Raw genomic sequence first — 24,790 nt, forward strand, 5'->3', positions numbered from 1 at the left:
TTAGAAATGTAAACGAGTACTGTACAAGACGTTTTGTTTCATTAAAAAAAAATGAAATGTGTCCATTGACCCAAAGCAGGGTGGTGGGAGAGTGGGTTTGGTTAGAAAATTTAAGGGCCCCTTTCGAAAGTTTTCAAAAACTCAATTTTTCATAGGATAGGAAAACAATTTCCCAGTGAGCTGTTCAGATATGTACATGTCCCCGCTCAATGCTTTGAGATGGAGTCAGGAATCTGTGATCCAACACACGTCTAAGTTTGAGCCATCTGGGACTATGATCCCAAAGCAAAACCTGAATTTACCCTGGGTGGACTTAAAATTTTCCACTGCAACACTTGACCCCACAAAACACAATGGGACTGAAGAAAACAGGCAAGTAACTGAGCTGTGGCATGCAAAAGCTAATGCAATCACCAGTGCTTTCTGTCACGAAGGGGGAGGGTCTGAACTACCCAGCAAGCCATGTTGTTACCAGCAGGGATAGTTCTACGTAGATTACTTTTAATTGATTGAGAAATCAACAAAAGATTGTTAGATATGCTGGGATGGAAACACCATAATGCAGGTTGAGAGGCCAGCTTCTACTCAGAGATATTACAAGTAGTGTATGTCTGGAAGTATCCCTGAGAAATACTGACATCTGGGCCATAATTTTGGAATTTAGATACATTTAATCCTGCTTTTTTGATCTCTCCTTTCTTAGGGCACGATTGCTCTTGAGTGGTGAGAGTCTGAACTGCTCAACTCTGTGTCAATGCCTGTGCTGCTTAGCAGCAGCTAGTCATCTTCAGCACAAGTGAGAGAGTCCTGAGGTTTCACTGAACACTCTCTGAAGTTCTAAATTGCCGTACGGTGTGGCATAAGAAGCCTTGGGAGGCAATAGATTTATTATACAGCATAGCATTGGCCTCTATTTTAAAATCAGTGGATTAGCTATGGCTCCATTTAGCTAATCTACTCTGAGGATTAAGTGAAGAACTGCATTGCTTAGTTCTATAAACAAACCAACACACACACACAAATGGATTATGGTGTAAAAACCTCAAACAGGCCACAGCATTTTTTACAGAGCCGGTTTTTAAAAACATACTAAGTTTTCTGCAATAAACTGATTGGTTAAAGGTTCTGAAAAACACAGGCTAAACTCAAGGAATCCTTTGAGATGCTTTAATATTGATTCTTAAGTGGAAGGTTGGTGTCTAAGTCAGTGTTCTGGATTTTCGAACTGTAACACAAGGAAGGTAAACTTGCTCCCTCCTATCCCCCAGCAAAAAAGCCATTAAGTTGTGTTTCTACTGCAGTAGGTCTCACAGGTTTGTTTAACAAGGCTATGTGGTTTTGTAAAGCTATGAACATTGGTGTGAGAGCCAAGGGAAAGACTCCCAGACATACCTCAACTTCCCCCGTTTCGTTTTCCTTCAGCACGAAACTGAGAACATCTGTGTCGGGGCCAGCCAGCAGCCGGAGATACAAGGGGTATTCTGTTAGAGAGAGCTTCTGGAAGAGAACTGCAGGCAGGGAGAGAGAGAGAGAGAGGTTCTAAATGAGCCTTTAGGATTCAAGGGCAGGAAGATGCTCAAGAAGTTACTGAGCGCAAACAGCATCGGTTCAAAGGCAGCTTGAGCTGGACTTCATAAGTAAGAGTCACTATGAGATGTACCATCTCCAGCAAAGGTGTTTATAAAGGGTGGTTAAAGCAAACGATTGCAAGTTGCAACACCTAGATACGATGTCTGCTGCTAGTTAGCTATGTGAGGTTGAGTAAAGGTTCTGTCCAGATTAAGGAAATTAGAATCAGTGTAGGGACAGACTTCACCAGTGCAGCTGAATCTGGTCATATATCCAGGTTAGCTGTACTGGTGTAAGCCCCCCTACTCCCTCTGCTCTGTACGGTGAGGCTTAATTAACGCTCTTAGTGGGCAATATACTCAGCTCTGGGTGTCTGAAGTGAGGCCCCATAAAGCCCTATTTAGGTGCCTAGGAAGATGGCCTCATTTTCCAAAGAACTGAAGATCCTGCAGTTCCTATCAGCGTCAAGAGGAGCTGCAATGAGCTCAGCACTTTTGAAAAATCAGGCCGCTTGTTTAGGCTCCTACATTAGGATTTAGAAGCTTAATGTTATGCACCCAGTTTAGAAAGTCTTGGCCCAAGGGCTGAGAAACCCTCCAGTGAAAGGATCTGTATAAACACAAACTATCAGCAGGGAAGAGCCCACGCCACTGGCCAACGCAACCAGGCACAGGTCAACTGGAAGTTACTTAGTGTGATATGCACAAATTCATTGAATTGGCCCCCATCCCAAACCCACCTTCCAATCTGTCCCACCCCAAAGGTATGCTGTTTAGCCCCCTTTTTTTAGGGGGGGGGGAAGAGATTTTAACAGATAAAGGGGCAGCGATACACCCAAATCTCCTTATATTTCAGTGGGAACAGGGCACCTAACTCCTTCAAGTGCTTTTGAAATTCCCACCCATAGTCTCCTCCACTGTTTTGTACCAAGACTGTCTTGCCATGACAAGTGCCAAAGAAGTTCAGCTTTCTGTGATAGTGTTCCTGTTGGATCTCTGATGGATTGGGGGGGGGGGGGGAGGGCAGGGAGAGAGAAGAGGCAGATGACATAATTATGAACCCAGGGACTAGAGGAGGAGGAGAGAAATGTCCATTCAGAGCAGCTGCATTCCTTGCCAATTATAAATAAACTTTTAATGCAATGATCTTGTTTATAAGGGTGGGTGGGTCATGATGATTCAGCTAAGGTTAAAACTCCAGAAGTCTATGAGTCAATTAGAATATCAGTATTTTTTTGCAGGTACCAAAGATAAAGCACTATCAGAGATCAGCGTTGATACACAGAAGCTAAATAAAGGAGGTGAGGGGAAATTCTGGCCAGGGACACTAGGGTGCACAGCAGACAGGACCATGTGGGAAAGACTGAATTCCATGCAGGTTGGTGTCCGTCTCAAAGGGCTGAGTCACCCCGAGGAGGATTTGAGCCTCCACGGTATCAAAATTTAGTTCATGGTTTTTAAAGCACAAAGCAGTCTTCTACGACTGAACTGAAAGTCTTGTGGGATAAGTGACTAACTCCCAGTGACTTCACGGCAGTGACTCGGTTTGTCTCAGTCTATAGGGGGCTCACAAGCTAGGTACACCCAGGCACCCAGGCCAGCCCTTAAGTGGCATCTCCTAGCTTCTGTTACAACAGCTTGCATTCCACACAGGTGACCATATTTGCATCTCGGCTCTGACACAAGACCCTGTAACTTAAGTGGGAGCTAGTTGGGGAGCTGGAAATCAGATCTTGTGTATGCCCCAGTGAACATTATTTGTTTAACAATGAAACCACCACTCCTGCCTTAGCCAACAGGGGCTGGCGCTGAAACAGAATAAGGCAGTAGGGTGATATCTGTACTACACATGGAGAAGGCAACCGTTGCCCAGGTATTTAGTATGCTGCAGAAGAGTGATTAAACCTTCCTTAGGTTCCTATATAGCCCCCTCTCTGTAATATCTGAGCACTTTACCGTCTTCACGGCATTCATCCTCCCAACACCCGTGGAGCTGCACAGTGTTCTGTCCTGTAATCTCTCATTTATATAGCTCCTTTCACCCTGAACACACCACAGCAAGTAAGATTATGTACAGACTCTACGCAGCCCCTGCTGCAAGGTGGCAAGTGCATACCTGGTCACAGAACTGCTCCACCACAGCTTACGGCAGGGAGTCACTTATCCAACAGTTGCAGGGGGAATTTGTTCGGCATATTTGATCATCTAAATTAGATTTGGGCCAGACCTCCCCTAACTCCTGCAACAAGTGACATTTGATCCTTAATGACCACAAGGAGTCGGGATCAGTGCGGTGGCAGGCCACACGTACACAGGTTGGCTATTACGGCTCTTCTCTGATGAGTGCATTAGTAAGAACACCACAGAGCAAAGCAGATCTTCCCTTGGGAAACCACTGACAGCTCTGCTATTAGGAATGACACTTACAAATGAGAGGAAACATGGCTTTATGGTTTAGGCACTGGACTGGGACTCCAAAGATTTAGGTTCATTTCCCAGGTCTGCTACTGACTCCCTCTGTGAGCTTGGTCAAGTCACTTGATCTTTCTGGTCCTCAGTTCCTCATCTTACAGAAGGGGCTGACTATCCTCCCTTTTTGTCGGTCTTTGGGGCGGGGGCTGTGTGTATGTGCAGCACCGTGCACAGTGCAGCTCAGTTAAGGCCTCTACTGTACCACAAATCACAATCTTCCCAACTGTGGCAGAGAGGGGAAGCATCTGGGAATTCCCCTCTCTGCACCGAGCCCCCATGGGACTGGCTGCTCGGAAGGGTGTGCACTCACCTTGCCCATCTCTCTGCATTTCCTTGAAAAGTGCAAACTTCTGAGGGTTGTCCACCACCATGAACTTCTTGAGGAGCCCCTGGATCACCTCGCTGACCGTGGTCGTGCTGCTGATGTGCAGCTGCTTGACTGCATCCAGCGGCAAGTAGAAGGAAGTTCTCTTGTCCGTCATATCAGCCAGGTTCACCTCCTTGAGGGCATCGTAGATAGACGGCGGCCGAATTCCTGCTGGCACCGTCACAGGCCGGCACAGTTTCAAGTGCACTTTAATGAAGCCCGTGTAAGTGCCGTCCTCATTCTACAGCGAAGGAGATAACGAAAGTCAAGTTTCAGTGAGTGCTCATGGGGCAAGACAGGTTTTCAGCCAATGCCAGTACCCCCCCCACACTCAAGCTGGAGGGCTTTTTGCAGTACTTAACCCAGTGGTAGACATGGTGGGCTGACTGCAGGGACAACTGTCTATAGTGCTTGAAACTTTCCTAGTAATAACGTAAAAGGAACTAGCAATTTAGGGTTAGTCACTACAGAATTCTTCCTGTTCCCTACTATTCAATAATGCCCTAGGATTCTTCGCCGCCCCTTTGCCATCTCATCCTTTGTAAACTGTTCCTGCTACAGAGAAGAGTTATGGAAACTAACTGACATTAAATACCATTTGTGCTTGCAATTACACTTCTGTCTCCTTTAACTGGAGATGGGTTTGGAGAGAACATGTAAGCATCTGAACTAGGGTTTCCGAGGGCTGAGCTGGATATGCTGGCTGTTTTCATAAGGTTTTAGCTCCAAACAGTTGCAAGCTTGCAGCTCTCCGTCTTAAATGATGGAAATTTCATGAGATTTTCACCATCCTGGGCCCGATCTTGAGATAAAGGCCCTTTACACAGACTTTATGAGAAATCTAACCCTGGTTAAGCATAGACAACACCGTGGGTGCCATGCTGTAACAAACTCTAAAACATTAGAACATCTGGAATTGATAGCTCAGGTACTGGTTCACAGCTGTCAGTTGGGGCTGAAGTGAGTTGCTACAGAGTCCCAAGACTGCAGAGATTACAGGCAAAAGATGGCCCATTTGCCTTAAAAGAAAATGAGCCAATAACAACTCCTGGGGAAGCCAGGCTACTCCAATGTTAATCCATGGGTCACAAAAGTTAGGAGATGGAAAAAGATCCCTTTGATGACTCCCAGGCTACTATAAGGGATCCCTGCACTAGTTTTTGTTCACGTCAGTTGTAAGTGATGTCTGTTTAAAGACAACTTGGGGCTTGTTTTCACAAACTGACAAGCGACTGGAAAACCATAAACAACTGAACACTGTTCTCTGAAATTGTAAAATCTCCATTATTTCTGTTTTTCCAAAACCTCCTTCACTGTGAGCTATGAGAGCTTGTGAAATTTGCTCCTTTTGTTAAATCTAATTTGTGAACCCAGTCCTTTCCTTGGCCTCTCAAGACTTACCAACAGGGCTTGGTTTACATGGTTGTTTTTGCCAAGCAGTAAACAAAGCTGCAGTCAAGGGCTGGAACTGTAAGCAAATTACTGTGGGTCCCACAACTTCGTTTAAAAGTTTGACCGTGGAGGAACAGAATGGCACATCTGGTTCCCCAACGGCTCTATGTCTCCAAACAGGCTGTGTGACAGCGATTGAATGGCAGTGAAGCAGCTTTCTAGTTATCATGACTCATCCAAGCTACAGCCTGATCTGTGTGTGGCAAATCGTTTGCGGAACATGGAAATTACTCTGAAAATTTCCGCACTGGAAAAAAAAAATTGTAGAACCATTGTCTGAACCGTGTGGTGGCTCATGCCACACAGACCTGGGTACAAATAAGGCTGGTGACTAAGCACTTTAGGTGCTGAAATGAGTGACAGCCCTCAAGTCCAAAGCCCTGTGCTTTCCATAGGACAGACCAGGCCTGATTCAAAGCCCACTGAAGTTAATGGACATCTTTCCACCAGTAGAGTGGGCTTTTGGATCAGGCCTGGACAGGGCAGACCCCAGCAATGCAAGTTTTCCTCCTTGCCTCAGCCACACCTCACCAGCAGGGCTAAGCAGCGAGTTCAGTCTCCGTGGCACAGTATTAGGCTCTCCTGAGACTCCCATTGAGGGAGCCTGGCAGGATGGTGGATTTTTTACCGTCAACACATGTCTCCAAGGAAGAAGCCGAGAAGCATCAAATTCAATTTACATAGTGGCTACTGAAAAGTCAGCAAGTTTCTTAAGACTGAACTTAACTGCTTAGCTGTACCGAAGGCCTTATCCAGTGGGTACAAATTTCAAAAGCACTTTAATGATGTAGCAGCTGAAGTCTCATTAAGTGAATTAGGCTCCGAAGGCACTTAAATGCTTCTGAAATTTTTACCCAGCATGTTTCACACTCCCGTCAATTAGCAGTGCAGTCATGCCCTGACACACTGCTCAGCAACGGGGACCCCTTGTGTTAGGTGCTGTATAGACACAGGCTCTTCCCCCCGAGGTTCTCCTACTTGCGTAACAGCAGCCTTGGACACAGTCAAAGTTAAAATCCAGATTCAAATGCGGCCCCCCGTTCCTCACCCCCCAAGGCTGGGCTGTTTAGACCCAAGTTTTTGATTCAGGCCAGTCTGTAGCCTTAAGCGTTTCAGGAGAAGACCACTGCTAAAATAGGTTAATACGAATGCTCTACTCAGAATTCATTCGTCATACTGCGGTTCAAATGCAAGACAAGCAGTCCCTGTACTGGGAACCGATGCAGTTAACACATCATCTGATTATCTGCCATTTACAAATGCAGTCGTGTCTATGCATTTATACCCTCTGTTGGCATGTTCTCCTCGCAGTAGGACCTGATTTCCTGCTGCGGTTTGGCAGATGAGTCAAAGGTTTTGGAGCTATCCATGTCAGGTGAACTTCACTCTTGTGCAAAGGCTCAGCGCAAGGCCCAGTCACCTCTAAAGCCAGAATTAAAAGCCTGTCCTTAGTGCCTAAAGTAATGTAGACAGATGAATAAAATACATACCAGCTTCATCACGAAGCAGTTTGTAACCTTGGCATTGTAACTATTGATTATCTGTTCAATCTCCTGGATAGTGGGAGCTTTGGGTTTTTCTTCTTCTGCTGTTTTTGTTACATTCTGAAACAAGAAATAAAGAATAGTGAATACCTTTGGTTTGTACGTCACTTTGCAGCCAGGAGCGTCGTACAAATTGTATGCTGCAAACGGTACACTCTTCATGGCCCTGCCTTTGCCAGGATATACATATAAGCACAAAGACAGACATAATCCCTGGTCCTGAGAGTTTATAATAAGAATGATGGAGAAGATAATGCCATTTATTGCTATTATTTGTACGGGCGTAGTGCCGAGAGGCCCAAATTAAGACCCCACAGTGCTAGGCACTGTACACACAGAACAAAAAACTAGTCCTTTCCCCAAAGAGCTTACAATTTAAGCAAGAGCCAACGGATGACTACCACCTCCATGAGTTGTCTGGTCACCCTCCAGCCCACTGGTGGCTGCATTTCAGAGGTGTGTGGAGCGATTTCTCCTTCATTATTAAGAATGTTCCTTAATATTTATATTAGACGCCCCAGACATGCAGCTACTTTTGGAAAAGGACATACTCAGTGAACCAGCCCCCTGCACAATAGTGTAGAAAGGGAAAAGTTTGGCCAAAGACGCATAACGTAAACGTAGACGCATAGGCCACCTCTTAGCATCCCCCAGCACCATTTTCACGGAAAGGTTTGAGGCTTCCTTAATTTCCCTGTAGAGTGAAGAGGGTTTACAGAGTTTTGCCCAGAGGACTTCATTAAACCTGCATGGAATTTTCTCAGAAGGGTGAAGGTATTTGGTTTTTTTTACCCTGCTGGAATTCAAACATATGGTTCCAAGGAATCTAAGTTATTTCAAACCTGATGCTTAAAGCTCTAAGCTGTCCCTTCTGGAAAGCTGAGAAACGCCACATGGGTCTATGATGCAGGAGGGTCTGAGATTTGAGCAGTCAGTAAGACAGGCAGATGGCTGTTATAATTCCGATGGGTTCTTCAGTGAGGTATTGATCCAAAGTGCTCTGGGTGGTTTAATGACTAGCAGACAATGGCTCCTACAGGCTGATCAATGGGGAGGCAAAGGAACAGACAAGCCACAAAAAGCTTTTGCTCTCACAGGGTCTTGGATGCTGCTGCACCACATGCTTCATCTGTAAAACATCTCCATCCGCCACATGCCAGTGGCCTGCAGCATCTGCATTGCAATGGGTGTTCCCTTCAGCGGGCTTGTCATATTTGCTCCTTGCAATCTTGGCTTCTGGCAGGCCCCGAGAGGAATATTTCTGGGATACGTGCTGCTGATGGCAAGGAAAAAGAAATAGTGGCTTTCTTGAGCCACTTCCCACAGCACGGCAGAAAGACATTCACTCACTGCAAGCATCAAGCAGAAGAGATTGTAGAGTTTCATGGAGGTGGTCAAAGGAGGCACTTGGAAACAAGCGGCACAAAATAAAAATCTCACCAAGGATGGGGAATGTTTTCACCATGGAACAGACCTTTGAGCCAGCAGTCAACACAGGAGACCCGAGGGAGCTGCATTTATCATGGCAATTTGTGGGCAGCATCACCGATGCTTTCAATAAGCCCACGTGCAATTAATGAAACGCACAGAGTCCAAACTCCCTGAGAACTTGGGCATCTTTGTTGAGCATGACCGGAACAAAAGAACATCCTGTAGCCAACTGACTGCTCACTGCCATTTTGTATGGGGAAGTAAGGGTACTTCCCCCCTTCTATAAACACCAGTCACAGGAGGATCTGAGTGTGTTTAGAGCACCATAAGTGAGCATCACTTCACCCCCTACGAAGCGGGTAACTATCATAGCCTCCCCATCTGTAAAATGGAGGGAGATTTGCCAGAGATCACATGGAGTCAGCTGCAGTATCCCCAGCTTTAGCCACTGCACTAGCCATTGCTGCCTCAGTGGAAGGTACCACTTCATCCACCTGCAGCTGCCAAATGTTTTTCTGCCCCTCACCTAGCAACTGAAAGCCAGTGACTATTTTTCATGGCTCTGCAAGCATTTCCTCCATGTGCAGAGGAGCTGGGATGCCACTGACAGCAAGTTTATTCAGACAGAATTTGCAGTTACATCTACATTTGGTTCTTCCTCCAAGCAGTGCATTTCTAGCAGCTTTGGAGGAGTAAGTCATTACTTCAAAGCTAAAATGCAATAACGCCACATAAACAGTGAGCAACCTGCACGGCTAATCCATAGCACGCGCCTGCCCAACGTCCCCAGTAATCCAATCAACGCAGTCACAGCCTGCCTTGGAAGTCACTCTGTTCTCTGTGCGTGGGGGAAACAGAGGGACAAGGGCTCTTTTCTCTCCCTTTCATTGGTTTTGATGAATTTCCTTTTGCGAGGCTAAATTACAGTCAGATGCAGTGCGTAGGAGGGGTTCACAGGCAGGTCTTTTACGTAAACATATTCATTAGTCATTAGAGACAATCGGAAAACCACCTGTAATCAGGTCCCATCACAGACAGAGACACTAAAGAAAAACATAACTGGGCATTGAGAGCATTTAAGCAAAAGGGCAATAAACACTTCTGGATACACCTGCCATGAGGGGCTTATTAAGGAGGCTCATTAAAAGCCATGATAGCCTATTTGCACAGGAGTGCTTAGCACTCACAGCTCCCAGTGATGTCAGCAGGAACTGCAGTATCTTTGAAACTCGGGCCAGGGATGTATCGGAAGCAGGCTTTGAATCCAGGGGGCGCTGCCAGCTACTTCTAGACCCAATATACAGTGCCAGATCCTTAGCTGGCATAAATCGATGTAGCTCCATTTAAGTCAATGGGGCGATGCTGATTTACACCAGCCGAGGATCTTGACCTTAGAGTCTATAAAAATCAGCTAACTCCATTAAGGGAGGAAGGGGGATCTGTGGGTTTTTTTGCTTCCACCTGCTCCTCTGCAGTGCTCCTGCCGCAGAGCTTGGCAGGCAGGGAGAGGAGCCACGGGAAAATTGCTATACGGGCCCTGATTCCACCAGAAACCAGGGTACTCTGAGCAGCATGAAGCCTGCTTCTGTGCCCTACGAACCCCATCAGAGGGGTCATGAGGATGGTGCCAAGCAGGGGTCAGTGCCAATATGGGAGACAATTAAGTGCTTTTGGGAGGTGTGCAGGAGTCAGGATGCTGCCTTCACATACAACAGGTTCTGCGAGGTTTGGAGCAACTTTCCCTGTGCCCTTCAACTACCATGGGTTCTATCCCCGGCACAGCACCTCCACCTTGGCAGGAAACCGCATCAGGGAAAGCAAAACCAGGGAGAGGTTACAAATAAGTCCTCCCCTGCCACAGGTTTACATGCAGGAGGGAAGCAAATGCCTCATGTATTTTCTTGTCTGTGAAACTTCCGGTGAAAATCAGACTCTGCTCACCGGAATTGAAAATCTGTTGCAGCCGAGAAATTCATGAAAAGCCCAACCTTGGCTTGCTATCCAAGAGTTTACGTAGAGTTAAATTAGAACGGTCTATGAACTGCAAACTTTAGGCAGATTTAGGAGAACCAGGGGATTAAACGGTAATTAACTGACAACCACCAATGCTCTGATATTTGGGGAAACCTAAAGAGAGCTGGCAAGGCTGGCCCAATGAAATCAAAATCTCCCGAGAGAGTTCTAGGAAAAGTACTGGCATGTGAAGGCACTGGCAGAACGGACTGGGCTAAGCTGGAGCAGATGCCGGAGCCAGAGACACGTGGTCGTTCAGGCTTCTTGTTCAATGCGGTGAAGCTGCGATCACAGAAAACGTTGAGGAAAAAGATCTGCTCTCGTTCAGACAGGAATAATCCTGAGGAAGGTCTATGGCCTGACTCATGCAGGAGGTCAGACTGGGTGATCACAGGGGTCCCTGTGGATTCTAGGACAGTGTCCCTAATGTCCTCCAAGGAGGTAACAGAACAGTGCTGGTTCTAAGTGCTTCCTTTATCGATCCCACAAGTGAATCCATGCAGCCAGGTCTTTGTGCTCCCAAAGATCCACGCACAGGATCAGCGCCATAAAGAGGAGCAAGAAGGAATGGAGACAACAATGAACGCAGGACTCAAGGCAGGCCATTTCCAGGACTAGGAGATGCACACACACTCTCCATCAGCCGGATTATAGCCTCGTCTCTGACCAAGCCTGTGTGGGGGACAGCGTCTGGCGTCATCGAAGTCCGCGTCAGCTTCGCAGCACGGTCGGTGGATGTGTGTGGAGAGGTCCAGGGAATGGTCTATTCCTGGCTCCTTGTACTGACTTTGGAGAGGTTAGAGATGAATCACAACAGCCTGACTTGCCAGTGCAGTTTTGTTCAGTGTCTTCATTAATGATCTGGAGGATGGTGTGTCTTGCACCCTCAGCAAGTTTGCAGATGACACTAAACTGGGAGGAGTGGTAGATACACTGAGGGTAGGGATAGGATACAGAGGGCCCTAGAAAAATTAGAGGATTGGGCCAAAAGAAATCTGATGAGGTTCAACAAGGACAAGTGCAGAGTCCTGCACTTAGGACGGAAGAATCCCATGCACCGCTACAGACTAGGGACCGAATGGCTCGGCAGCAGTTCTGCAGAAAAGGTCCTAGGGGTTACAGTGGACAAGAAGCTGAATATGAGTCAACAGTGTGCCCTTGTTGCCAAGAAGGCCAATGGCATTTTGGGATGTGCAAGTAGGGGCATTGCCAGCAGATCGAGGGACGTGATTGTTCTCCTCTATTCGGCATTGGTGGGGCCTCATCTAGAGTACTGTGTCCAGTTTTGGGCCCCACACTACAAGAAGGATGTGAAAAAATTGGAAAATGTCCAGCGGAGGGCAACAAAAATGATTAGGGGACTGGAACACATGACTTGAGGCTGAGGGAACTGGGACTGTTTAGTCTGTGGAAGAGAAGAATGAAGGAGGATTTGATAGCTGCTTTCAACTACCTGAAAGGGGGTTCCAAAGAGGATGGATCTCGACTGTTCTCAATGGTAGCAGATGACAGAACGAGGAGTAATGGTCTCAAGTTGCAGTGGGGGAGGTTTAGGTTGGATATTAGGAAAAACTTTTTCACTAAGGTGGTGGTGAAGCACTGGAATGCAGTACCTAGGGATGTGGTGTAGGAGGAAGGAATCTCCTTCCTTAGAGGTTTTTAAGGTCAGGCTTGACAAAGTCCTGGCTGGGATGATTTAGTTGGGGATTGGTCCTGCTTTGAGCAAGGGGTTGGACTAGATGACCTCCTGAGGTCCCTTCCAACCCTGATATTCTAGGATTCTATGCACACAGACTGAAAAAGCAGCGAGGTATTGAAACATCCCCTGGGCCATGCGAAGTCAATTCAGCTTGACAGGCACATTCAGGGCATTGCTGCCGCTTACTCCTAATTCATGGAAGCAGGCCACACAACAGGATACCACATCCTCCCCAGAAACATCTCAGGACCTCTCTCAGCCTCACCTCTCTCTGCATGTCCCAGCCCTGGGGGCCTCCGATCAGTTTGGTGGGAGTGCAGAGAAGAGGAGAGGATAACCCTGCAGACGAGGAAAGGCCCTCAGAACCTCCCAGCCCTCCTGTACACACCCACTGCATACGTGCTGCCAGGTGTCCAGGTAAAGAGGCAGGAAGCGCCTTGAAAATGCTCATTCCCTCCCCCACTCCCCCAGCCATGCTCCTTGTGGAAACCAACAGACAAGAGGGGGGCTACACAGAAACAACAAGAGAGTCCAGTCAGTTTAATGACTGAGGTTTCAGCACACCGGCAGCCTAACTGTTGCAAAGTTTTTTGTTGGCCTCACAGCAAAGGAGAGTTTTAATCCTTCCACATCAAATGCCAGCCTGCGCTCCAGCTGTCATTAATCCCCCACCTCGCGATCAGAACCCATTTCCCCTGCTTTGGAAAGCATCTCTCCAAGGCCCCTGGCCCTTAACATACGCTGGGAATTAAGGGGTAGAGGGGGAAATGCCTCTGAGAAAATTAAGGGGGTGAGTTACCAGGAGAAAACGAACCAGCTGGAGATAAACTTACCCTGACAGGATCATTGGGAAAAAAGCCAGCCGTGCCCTCTGGAAGGATGCAAGTGAGGGATTTTTCATGATTAAAAATTCTGATACTCCCCTGAGTTTGCTGAAGAACTTGGAAACCTGAAACTGGGCGCTGCTTTCCCTCCACAGCACAGCCTGGTGGGTTATTGTAGGATTTATCCCAAATGCTGTTCCCCACCCAAAGATCCCTTCCCCTTGCTCACAGCACACGCTTGTCTGGCTCCCCTGAGCACCAGGGAGCTGGGGAGGAGTGAAAGACCTGGGCGCTAGAGAGGCTGCATCTGGCCATGGCATCCCACGCACCTGGACGGTAACATTTGGGTGGAGCATTGCTTATAGCAGTAGTAACTGCTGCTGGTGTGTGCTTTCCCACAGCGCCCCTGGAAGCACCACACTAGCTTCTAGTCTCTGCCTGCAGCATGCCTCCAGCTGTCCTGCTCTGCCAGTGCACGCTCCTCCTCTCAGGAGCAAGACTGACAGATTTCAGCCACATCCTTTGAAACCAAGTGCAGAGAACTCTCGGGCCGTGGCAAAGAGCTCTAGGCAAATGAAAGGCACATCTGCCCTTTAGGGAGACCGGGAAAGCATCAGCATCCCTCAGAGTCTGGAAACAGTGGAGGGAAAACGCAGCAGCTACATCCAAAGAAGGAAGTCGCTCACCTTCAGAGCAAATCACAGTCCGTTATAAAATTAATGAGCCCCGTCATAGGAGGATGGAAACCAAAGGATTTGTCCGACCCTGAAATGAATTTAAATCCACAGGTGGATTGAGAAAAATCTATAAGGAATGTGGACACTGCAATGAAATACAAGTAGATACACAAAGCTGCATCTTTACTGTCTGCGCAGCAAGGCATGGCAGCTTCCATGTATATTTCCTTATGGGGAAATAACCCACTAAAACGACAGTGCTGAGCTGACTGCAAACTGAATCATCTTTCTCTCTCTCTCTCACACACACACACACACACACACACACCCCTTTAAGGATCCCACGGTCTATCTCAAAAGAGGTTTGGAGTGAACACAAATTTTAGCGTATGGTACTTAATCTAACACCTGTCCTGAAAGCATCCTCCTAATTACAGGAAACTCAGAGTCCTCATGCCAAAATCATGGTGCTCATTTGCATCCTGCAGACAAGCAGTTATATTCTAAAAGATGCTTTCTGCTATTCAAAGCCTCTCAAAATTGGGCTATGATGCAAAAAAGAAAGTTGATTTTCATTGTCTCTTTTTAGCCATTCGTATCAATGGCAATGGGAGATCAGATGGTCAGATACTGTAGCTGCATTTTTTAAAGAAGGGGCTGAGTAATTTTACAGCCATATCATATGTAGCAATCCATGTGAAAGATAATTAACAGGTTTTGCCTGTTTCCTAAGGATCAAAAGTTGGTCACATTTGGAGGCAGGGTACCCGAAATGGTGGACCATGAATATATCTATACCATTGGTGGATGTGAGTGACTTAGAGACAACAATGGTAGGTACTCACTCAGGGCTCAATCCAGGTCTCAGTGAAGTCAAGTGAAAGATTCAGACAACAACAGGCGTTGCGTCAGGATCAGAGTACCTACCACTATAACCTCTGAGCCCATCACATCCACTAATGGATTTATTCTGCCACCATCCCTATAAAGCAGGGAAGGATTATTATCTCCTGGTTGAAAGACAGGGAGCTGAGGCACAAACAGAAGAAGTGACTTGCCCAAGGTCACATCGGGAATCTGTTGAAAACAGCCAGAACTTGCACCCAAACCTCCTGAATCTTAGCCTGGCTTTCCTCTCTAGCACTGGTCTGATCGGCAGGGCAATCCCTGGGCCCCACATTCAAAATTAAATGTGGTTAATGAAAAAACTAACTAATGTTATTCATGTGCTCCAACTGCAACTCCCTCTTCATTTTGGGGCATCACTTGGTTTGCAGTCAGAAGCATTTGCAGAGAGTCTCTTCCATTTGGCTGAGAGCCAAAGGATAAAGTCTCTTTTAAAGAACAAAGACTTTATAGTCCAGAGTCCATGCATACTGCAAACAAATTCATGTGTTTCTTGGAATATTCTCTGCGAGTGGCATTTCACACTATAATGCAAAACACCACCTTTCCCAGAGGAAGGGCCATAAATACATTTCAGATAGAAACTGCCTGAGATCACTAGCAGGACTCCCATCTTTTATGTTGACGGACTATGAAGTTAGTTTTAACGGAGAGCTTTAAGTATTAAGGGTTATAGAAATCAAGGCTGGTAGGCCTAAAATGAGACCTGTAGCCTCCAAACCAAAACCCTGTGGGATAAACTGGGTTTCTTTGTGTACGGTTACATTCACTGGGGATTACAGAGCAGGCCAGAACAATACCATTTCAGCTCACTGCTCCTCTGAACTGCCCTAAAACTCCTGGGTGTAAGCCCTTCAACACCTGACCCTACCTCTGGGAGAATTCCCCAAATGAAGAGGGAGAGCTGAAATCCACTCGTGGTAATTAGATTCATTAGAATCTAATGGTAAAGCACAGTCCTGGGGCTTTAAGACTCCACCTGCCCAACAGAAAGAACATTTCTCTGCGCAGGAATGCAGGGGCTTTCAACAATATCCCTCCTGAGGTGTGTTAAAAGGGGTTATAAATGCCAAGTCAGGATAACCAGCAGATTCTGGAACGTGTGTGTGCACATCATTCCTTGTCCTGACAGCTGTGCATGGCTGCATGACCTTCTCACGCAGAATGGGAACAGGGACAGGACATGAGGAAAGTTTAGGCTTACATTCGAATGGCTGCGGTTGCCTGGTTTGGGTTACTCTCAACAGAGAAGCACCATCCCTCCCATCAGTCTCCAAGTACATTAAACCCAAGTGGTACTGAGGGTAAACAGTACGGGGCATTCTCAGGGCCCCACCTTTTTCCTAGTGGAGATGCAGCCATCCTGGCCTAAACAAAATCTCAACACGCTCAAACAATCCTCGATGTTTCCTAGGAAGGAGCTATTTTCATATACCCAGATCACTGGATGGAAAAGCTTGGGTTATTACGGCGAAGATACGTGCTGCATTTCCCCCAATTGCCTTTTATGCTGTGTAAGCATGAACTTAAACACAACACAGCCCACAAATAATGCAGCCCCCCATGTTCCTGCCACTCCTCAAAAGCAACAAAACCAGCAAATTGTAAGATGAAAGCTCTGTTGTCAGGGCAGTGACCTGTTATTAAAAGATCACTCCAGTCCTGGAACATGTGAGACAGAGAATCAGCAATCTGTGTATAATAGGATATCGCTCCTCGCTAATGATATTTCTTTAAAAAAAAAAAAGAGAGAGAGCGAGAGAGCAGAGAATCAGCATAAGCATCTTAGTTACATTCTTGAGATAAAAAGAAAAGGAGTACTTGTGGCACCTTAGAGATCTTTTTGCGAATACAGACTAACACAGCTGCTACTCTGAAACCGGTCATTATTCTTGAGATACTGGGTCAACACAATTCCCACATGGGATGATGACAATCCCTGGGCCAGTTTTTGTATCCATAAGGTTTCCAACTAAAATTCCCAAAACCTTACTGGCAAATGGAGGGGAGGTAAGGACCAAAACATTTCCAATGAGCCCCCTAGATCAATGAATGCCCCTTTCAACAAGAATCCCATGTAATAACCTGATGGGAGAAGTCTATACAGTTAACCTGCCTGAGAGCCTGCCCTTCTGCTTTCTGTCCCTTTCTTTTGGGTTCATGTTGTATCCATGTATCACAAAGATGAACATTTATCACAACAAACCATTTAAGGTCACAAGTCAGCAAATGACTTAAGCACGTGCTTAACTTTATGTGCATCTTTAAGTCCATGTGCTTTGCTGAATCAGGGCCCTTAGGCAGAAACGTTAAGGGTGGAGATTTTCAAAGCAGTCGTGGGGATTTAGACACAGCTTCAATTAAAATGAATAGAAGTTGTGTGCCTAAATCCCCTGGACTGTTTGAAAAATCTTAATAAATTTAACAGCAATGCTGATGGAGTTCTGCAGGAGGTGACTAATTTCTTTTTCCACCCATGGTTTCTCAAATTCTGTCAACTTCCTCCTGGTGAATTTTGTGCTAGTGGAAGATTCAGCCTATTCAGCCATCAGTTGGAGTTTTTACTGAGAACCCTGAAGAGTGAAGTCTTCTGTATTCTGGGGAGACCACCAGTCATTAACTCTATTATTCAGTCCTGGTCTCTCTAAGACTGCCAACCCATGACTTGCCCATCATCACATGGCAAGTTGGTATCTGAGACAGGAATAAAACCCAGGAGTCCTGACTCTCTGGGCATGTCTAGACTAGAATTTAAAGGTCTGATATTAGATTGAGTAACCCAGCTCAACCTAATTAACTACGTATAAAACTAATCAAGATAAAGCAACTGTATTTTTTTGCTGAACTGACTGAAGTCATGTCTACATAGGAAAGTTTTAACAGTTATACTGGTATAACACACCATGTAGGCACATTTTATTCTGGTGTAAGAGTGTCCACAAAGGAGGCTACACTGGAGTAAGTATTTTGGTTTAATTTCACACCTTAGTTGACCCCCCCCCCCCCAACACATAGATACAAACAAAAACCCTCCTATGTAGACATGGCCTAAGTCCCTTCCATCAACTACTAGATCACACATTGTTCCAGCCAAATTCGGGCATAAGCCAACAGACAGATTGGCTATATCAGTCTCTTTATCCTTGTAATTTGCCTCTTCCTGTTAAGGCAGGCCACTCCTTTGTTGTGACGTCTCAAGTGAGAAAACAACACATGCTGGCAGTTAAGAGTCCCTTGAACAACTCTGTGCTAATGATGCCATTTGGTTTCCATGGAGGAAGCACAGAGTCTCCAGTAATGTGGCGAGCACCAGGGAGACAGCTGTCGCCAGCGTTTATCAGCAGGCACAAGGCAGTCATTAATTATGGAGCACACTGGAGATGACATGGGAATACTGCAATTGGACCCCAAGTGAGAAAGACTGGCAACTTGTTCATTAACATTTCATAGCCAAATCATATCCCCTGGAACATTTTAGCAGAAGGTCGCTAACTGCATGCCCAAATCCTTGTATTTCATCCATTGCATTGTTTTCATTTGTGAACCGTTTCCTCCAATTTATTTTAATTGATTTGTTAGTTTCCAATAATCCTGAAAGCCAGAAGCTGATGGCATTGGTTCTAGATCCCTGAGAGCTGCCAATGCACCTCTATCCTCACCTGCAGAACCTCTGCTGTTCCATCCCTGAATCCCAATGCAGCTCTGCCAACACGTTGCCATCCTATCCTGCAGGACACCTTCCAACTCCACTCCTATTCCCCCGCAACTCTCCCAATGCAGCTCAATCCAGATCTGCAGCACCGTTGCTTTTCCAGTTCCCCTCACTCCCAAAGCTCTACCTCCCGCTATTCCAGCCTGGGATAGCCACACAGCTCTTCTAGGGCACACACCAATCCTTATCTGCAACACCTTCTGGTTGGTCCAGTCCCCTCTCCCAGCTCAGTCGAAGGCATATTAATCACGATCCGCACAAAGGCTCTCTTGAATATTTGCTTCAGTATCTATGCTATTCATTATTAACTGGCTCCTGTTCTCTACCAAGGATTACAGAGATGATTGAACTAGATTCTGTTAATGGAAAATGGGTCCTAATTCAGTTCTCTCCCCCCAAATCTACCTAAACTGTACATGTTTGCCCTGTTTACCACTTCCTCCCTGATTTGCCTCTATATCCTCTTACTTTAAGCAAAAGGAAAGGACATGGGTGTAACTGTGGATAACTGACTACCAGCAATGACAAACATCTTTTAAGTGACAGATCTCTTATTAAATGACTCAAAAGACGTCCGATTGCCTGGCCTTAAGCCCAAGCGTATGACGACCCCAAAATGCATCACGAAGGAGCCTTCTGCTCATTTCTATATTTACATTTTTTAATTGATGTAAAATGCCACCCATCTGCCTCAACGGGTGGGGGAACTTGATGTGGCCAGCAGTGGAAGCCCCAGCAGCAAGGAAAGGAGACGCTCACTGAGGGACATTATATAGCTCCACCCACAACTCCCCTTAGCAATCTTCAGCCAGTTGAAGGGGGTAGGAGAGGTGCAGACTGGCAAGCATTCCCTAACTTCCAGGACTTACTCTGGAGCAGGGGCCATTTGGAGCCTCTTTTGGCCCCATTCCAGCAACCCCACCTATCCACCCTGAACTAGTAAGGGGAATCCAGCCTGAAAGATGCTGCAGGTCTAGCCGATCTCCTGTTTGGGGGTGTGTGTGTGTGTGTGTCAAGAAGGAACTTTTCCTCCCATGGGTCCATAGGCAGAGGATCGGGGAGTTTTTAACCTTCCTTGCAGCACCTTCAAGCCACAGCAGGTTAGCTAGGAATGCATTTAGTACCTAAATGAGGTACTTTGTTGACTTGTTCATTCCTCGCAACTTGCAGCCGGTTGCCAGTGTGGTTAAAAGGATAAAATGAATGGTTCCCGGAGGTAAAAAAAATCTGGGATTTCGCTGACGGGCCTTGAGTTCGTGAGACCCTGTGGCCCTCATGGGATGAGGTCACTGCCCCTCTGCCCTCCTCCTGGGGTGGAGGGTTGGTAGCTGGACTCATACTGAGCTCAGTCCTAGGTTGGGGGTAGGCTGATGAGAGCATATTCCAAGTTACGGGTTTTACAGGAGGAGCCGTTACTCCTGCACTGAAACCAATTACATGCCTGGTATAGGGGAGCATGGGTGATGGGCTGGTGTTGCTCCTCCCCTTTATTTAAATTTAATAAAAGTTGCGGCCTGCCGCTTAAGATCCATCCATGCAGCTGTCCTCATTTTGCTGCTGTGTCCACATCAAAATACCCACACAGTGGTTTGTCTTGCATAAGGAAAAACTTTCTCTCTCTCTTAATGATGGATTTCAACAGTTGGCTACTGCATGGACGCCAGCACTGTTTTTAAATTTTCTTTAACTCTCTCCATTCATTGTGAGGCAAATCACACATGGCTTCAAACTCCTGCCTGTCATAATTTTAACCATTTGAGAGATACACACACAGTAAGTGGCCAAATCATAGTTTACTTCTTCCCCTTTCCGTGTACGACTTTAATTAAAAAAGAACCCTTGCATTATGACTTAACCAATACGGGTTTTAACAGCCTTGCTGATCTCTCTTGGGGGTCATTTTGCAAATCATTTTGCATCTGGTGTGGAATTAATTTGCTCTTATGAAGCCCTGAATGTTTAGTGACAGATGGTTAAACTGCTTCCATTGCTAACAAGCAATTTAAGGTGCATGGAAAGCAGCTACCTTGTTTTGGAAACAGAACGGTCAGCCAACACAAGTCACTTGCCATAACCCTGAAAGTCATTAAGAGCTGACCATGTGCTTAACACACTTCTCACCAAGCAGCACATTTTGTGCTGTGGTTTGAAAGAAATTGACACAATTTTGGGTTACCAGACCTTAAATTAAACTGGTATCCTTCTGTTCAAAAACTGCACAAGGCAAACTCAATATAGGCTCCAGAGACTATCAAGATATTTTTTCCCCAGATTTAGACATCAGATGTGCTGCAAACCACAGAAGTTGCTGTTTCCATGATACCAGCATTTAAGTGAGCCTGAAATGTAAGAACCATTCTAATTACTGCAGCTCAGATTTTAAAGGGAAACTGCAGTGCAATATTAAAGATGAGAGCTGGGCAAATACTGCAAGAATAAATCAGTGAATATTCATTTGAATTTTTAAATCCATTCTCTTTGGCACTGTTCATCTCCCTTTGCTAATCTGGGAACATTTATGCTATTGAATTCTACAAGCACCAGTGATCTGAGAATATCAGTTTTCAGTTCACATGCTCAAATATTCATGGGAAGGAAGTTTTAAAGTTCTCTTTTCATGGAGAATTCACACCAGGAAACTGATTTTAAAAAGAAATGCACACCTAATCAAGAAAAAGTAACAAACCACCTGACATATGACCAATATCAACTAAACAATAGAGTAGCAAGCCATGAAATGTGCACAAGAAAACAATTCATTATTTCTAATAAAGAGGACATGTGAGAAACGGATCTGTTTGGGGACATTTCCGTAAGAGCGAAAGAAGAAAAATTCAACAGATTAAGATGTCGTAAGCTTTGTCCCTAATCGCAAGGGAGAGTAAACTGTTAAAATAATTCCTAACAGATCCTAAGTACAATAAAGAATAATTAGCAATCAGAAATCCCTCCTCTTGATGGTGCCATAGTAAGACGTAGGGCTGGTAGGACAGAGGAAATGGAGTTCCCCATTGGAATAATCAGATTTCCCAAATTGGTTTAAATTACTTTTCGCAGGCATGAGCATCTGATTTCCCATTGCCCCGAGACATGCTTCATGGAGGACTCTCCAGCAATCTGTGGGGAAAGCTACAGCTTAGTCAGAGGGTCTGGATTCCATTCCTAGCTCCACCCCTGGCCTGCGGGGTGCCTGGGCACATCACTTCCCCTCCCTCAGCTTCCCCCTCTGCAAAATGGGGATCACAGTCACCCCCACTCATCTTTGTAAAGAACACAGCTCTCTGGGTGGAGAGGCCAATTATTAAGGAACAAGAATCCACATAACCAGCAACTAGTGCATGAATCAGGTTATCCTCCAGAGCCGAGGTGATCACCACTGTGTCATGGAGACGGCTCCAGGCCTAGGGGACTCGAGCTGCAACACTTAGAGTTGGATTTTAAACATTCCTGCAGTCTAGGTGCGTTTGGTATTTGGTTTCAGGTCCATCTCTAGCACAAGGCTGCCCTGTCAAGGCATCTCCCTGCATGCCAGACACCTGCTGGCAGCCCTTCTGGACGCGACATCCCCCAAAGCAAGTGCCCCATCCTGTTTTATTTACACAGCTATTAATAGCCAAGATACAAGGGGAGAGGACCCAGGGTGCTATATAAAGACCTGAGAAGTTCAAAGACTTCTTCCCTTAACCTCTTCCTGCTGTTTGCGAAGCTGAGATGGTCAGAGACAGGTGCTGGGCACAGTGAATCAAAATCTGTCCCTGGTGTAAATCTACCAGCATCAGTGGAGTTGCATCAAGGACTACTTGGCCCAGTGTCAGTTTTGGATAACAATCAATGTGTCACGCTGTTGTGAAGGATGCATTACAGAGACAGACTTATCCCTTCCTCTCCATTCCACATAGTGTTGTGAGATGGTCTCCATCTCCATCCAGGTGCCCCAAAGCATCCAATGGACCTCTTCCCAGGAGAGAAAAGGGGTTAGAATGCTACGCTTTGCACCTCTATATCACCGGTCATCCAAGAATCTCAAACCACCAGAGCTTAAACCCCCCAGCATCCCAGGGAAAAGGGAGCGAAGTAGTATACCTGTTTTACAGATGGGAAAATGGAGTCAGAGAGAGATGCAATGACTTGCTTAAGATCATACAGCAATTTAGGGATAGATATGGAAAGAGACCCACTAAACCAACGTTACAGGACTTAATTCATTCTTCCCATTTGAACTCCGAAGCCCAGGGAGATTCATTGCTCTCGAAGCAGAGGTAAGCGTGTCATGGGATCCCTCATAGGATCTAGCGAAAGCCTCCTTATTATCTTAAGCAATTGTTTTTGTTTCCAGGAAGGAAGATGGCCAAATCAGATGCAGCTTCTCTACAAGAATAGAGGTTTCAGAGTAGCAGCCGTGTTAGTCTGTATTCACAAAAAGAAAAGGAGTACTTGTGGCACCTTAGAGACTAACAAATTTATTTGAGCGTAAGCTTTCGTGAACTGCAGCTCACTTCATCGGATGCATATGATGAAGTGAGCTGTAGCTCACGAAAGCTTACGCTCAAATAAATTTGTTAGTCTCTAAGGTGCCACAAGTACTCCTTTTCTTTTTACAAGGAGAGAGGTTTCCCTAGGGGATAATAGGGCATCAACGGCTCTCAGGCCATATTTCGCTCTAAGTTAAACCTGAATGAAGGCTGCTAATAAATCTTACCACAGGAGTGTGGCAGGCGCTGCACAGTGAATTGAGCTGGGTGCCCCACAAGTGACAGCTGTCCGTGAAGGATGGAGACAAATTGGACCTGAAGCCCACTAGCCAAGTCAGCTCAGGATTGTCAGTTAGGAAATGTGACAATTTTTACAATAAAAGACAGACAAACAATGCAGGTGGGTGGGAGCAAGGATTGAAATGCAACTAGGCAAAGACCCATTGTCCGGATGGAGAAACAGCGGCAGTAAAATGACTGTATCATAACAGAGTCATTTGTTAAGAGTCCTATGAAGTCTTGTCCGGGGTTGCAAGCCTTTTACTGCTCTTCATGAATCTGCCCTGAGCTCCTATTTTGCAAAGTTTCTGCAATTCTGGTTGAAGAAAAAACAGAAGCAATTAACCATAAGCCGTTGCCACACTTCCTGTTTCACAGAAACAGGATGAAATAAACTGTTAGCAAAACTTCTCAGTAATTCTCTGCCTGGGCATGCACAGAGAAGGACACTGCTAGGATCCATTTGGGGAGAGCATGCTGACAAGAGAGGGATTAACTCCAGAGTTGGATTTGGTACTCTCAAGGGAACAGATGAGATAAGAAAGCTTATGCTCAAATAAATGTTAGTCTCTAAGGTGCCACAAGTCCTCCTTTTCTTCAAGGGAACAGGGTTTCCTAAAAAGAGCCCTGATGAGACAGAGAGGTGGAAGGCTCTGTGGGTTTGTTTACCCCTTCATCCAGTGTCAGTGGCTCATGCTCACTGCTTAGTAAAGATCTAGTAGAGCATGTAAATCAGTGACCACATCAGGATTTAAAGGGCACACCCAGCTGCACTGGCCCCAGTAACACACAGCTAATCCTTTTATGTGCATGCAGTTTGCACTTCCACCTCAATCAGAAGTCACAAGCGCCCCCTTACAGGTTGGGGGAAATGGGGAGAAAAAAAAAAAGGTTGAAACCCACATGGGTTAAAGTGACTGGCTAGTGGTCACCCTGTGATCCAAATGGGTACGATCCAGAAGTCCCAACTCCTAAACCCCAGCCCTACCCACTGGACAATACTCCTTCACTGACACGTGATGTTCTTGTGTTTCTTTGAGGTGCACAGATGTCCTGCTAAATTTGCCTGTGACAGGGCATAGCCGAGAAGCTGTGGAGAGAACAAACACTGGCTAACGCTGCTGAATTTAGGACAGCGGCAGGTCAATCGCAGAAGAAGAATGTCTGTAATGCCACCCAAGATCAAGCTCTGTCCTATGCCCCAACACCACATGCCACTCTGAAAGAACCGCACAATGGCATTCATGCCACCGGCATATTGCACTGACGGAGAAAGGAAGAGGAGATAAAAATAAGAAAACCCTCTCACTAAATAAAGACTAGAGATGCTAGCAGAGAGGTGGGTGATGCTGGTATCTGCGCAGTAACATGACA

At 46.0% G+C, this 24,790-nt stretch overlaps 1 protein-coding gene across 2 annotated transcripts in view; it reads right to left on the reverse strand.

Moving 5' to 3' along the window:
* The window catches only part of RASSF5 (Ras association domain family member 5), a 93,682-nt gene that overhangs the window by 3,341 nt on the left and 65,551 nt on the right, over positions 1 to 24,790 (reverse strand). For both annotated transcript variants that reach the window (XM_048826940.2, XM_048826941.2), the window contains 3 exons: positions 7,350 to 7,463; positions 4,351 to 4,648; positions 1,393 to 1,508 (listed from right to left, as the gene is read on the reverse strand). In XM_048826940.2, coding sequence (XP_048682897.1) covers positions 1,393 to 1,508; positions 4,351 to 4,648; positions 7,350 to 7,463 — 528 coding nt within the window. The remainder of the gene's footprint in view (positions 1 to 1,392; positions 1,509 to 4,350; positions 4,649 to 7,349; positions 7,464 to 24,790) is intronic.

The sequence above is a fragment of the Caretta caretta genome, chromosome 21 (genome assembly GCF_965140235.1).
Source record: "Caretta caretta isolate rCarCar2 chromosome 21, rCarCar1.hap1, whole genome shotgun sequence".
Classification (NCBI taxonomy): domain Eukaryota; kingdom Metazoa; phylum Chordata; order Testudines; family Cheloniidae; genus Caretta; species Caretta caretta.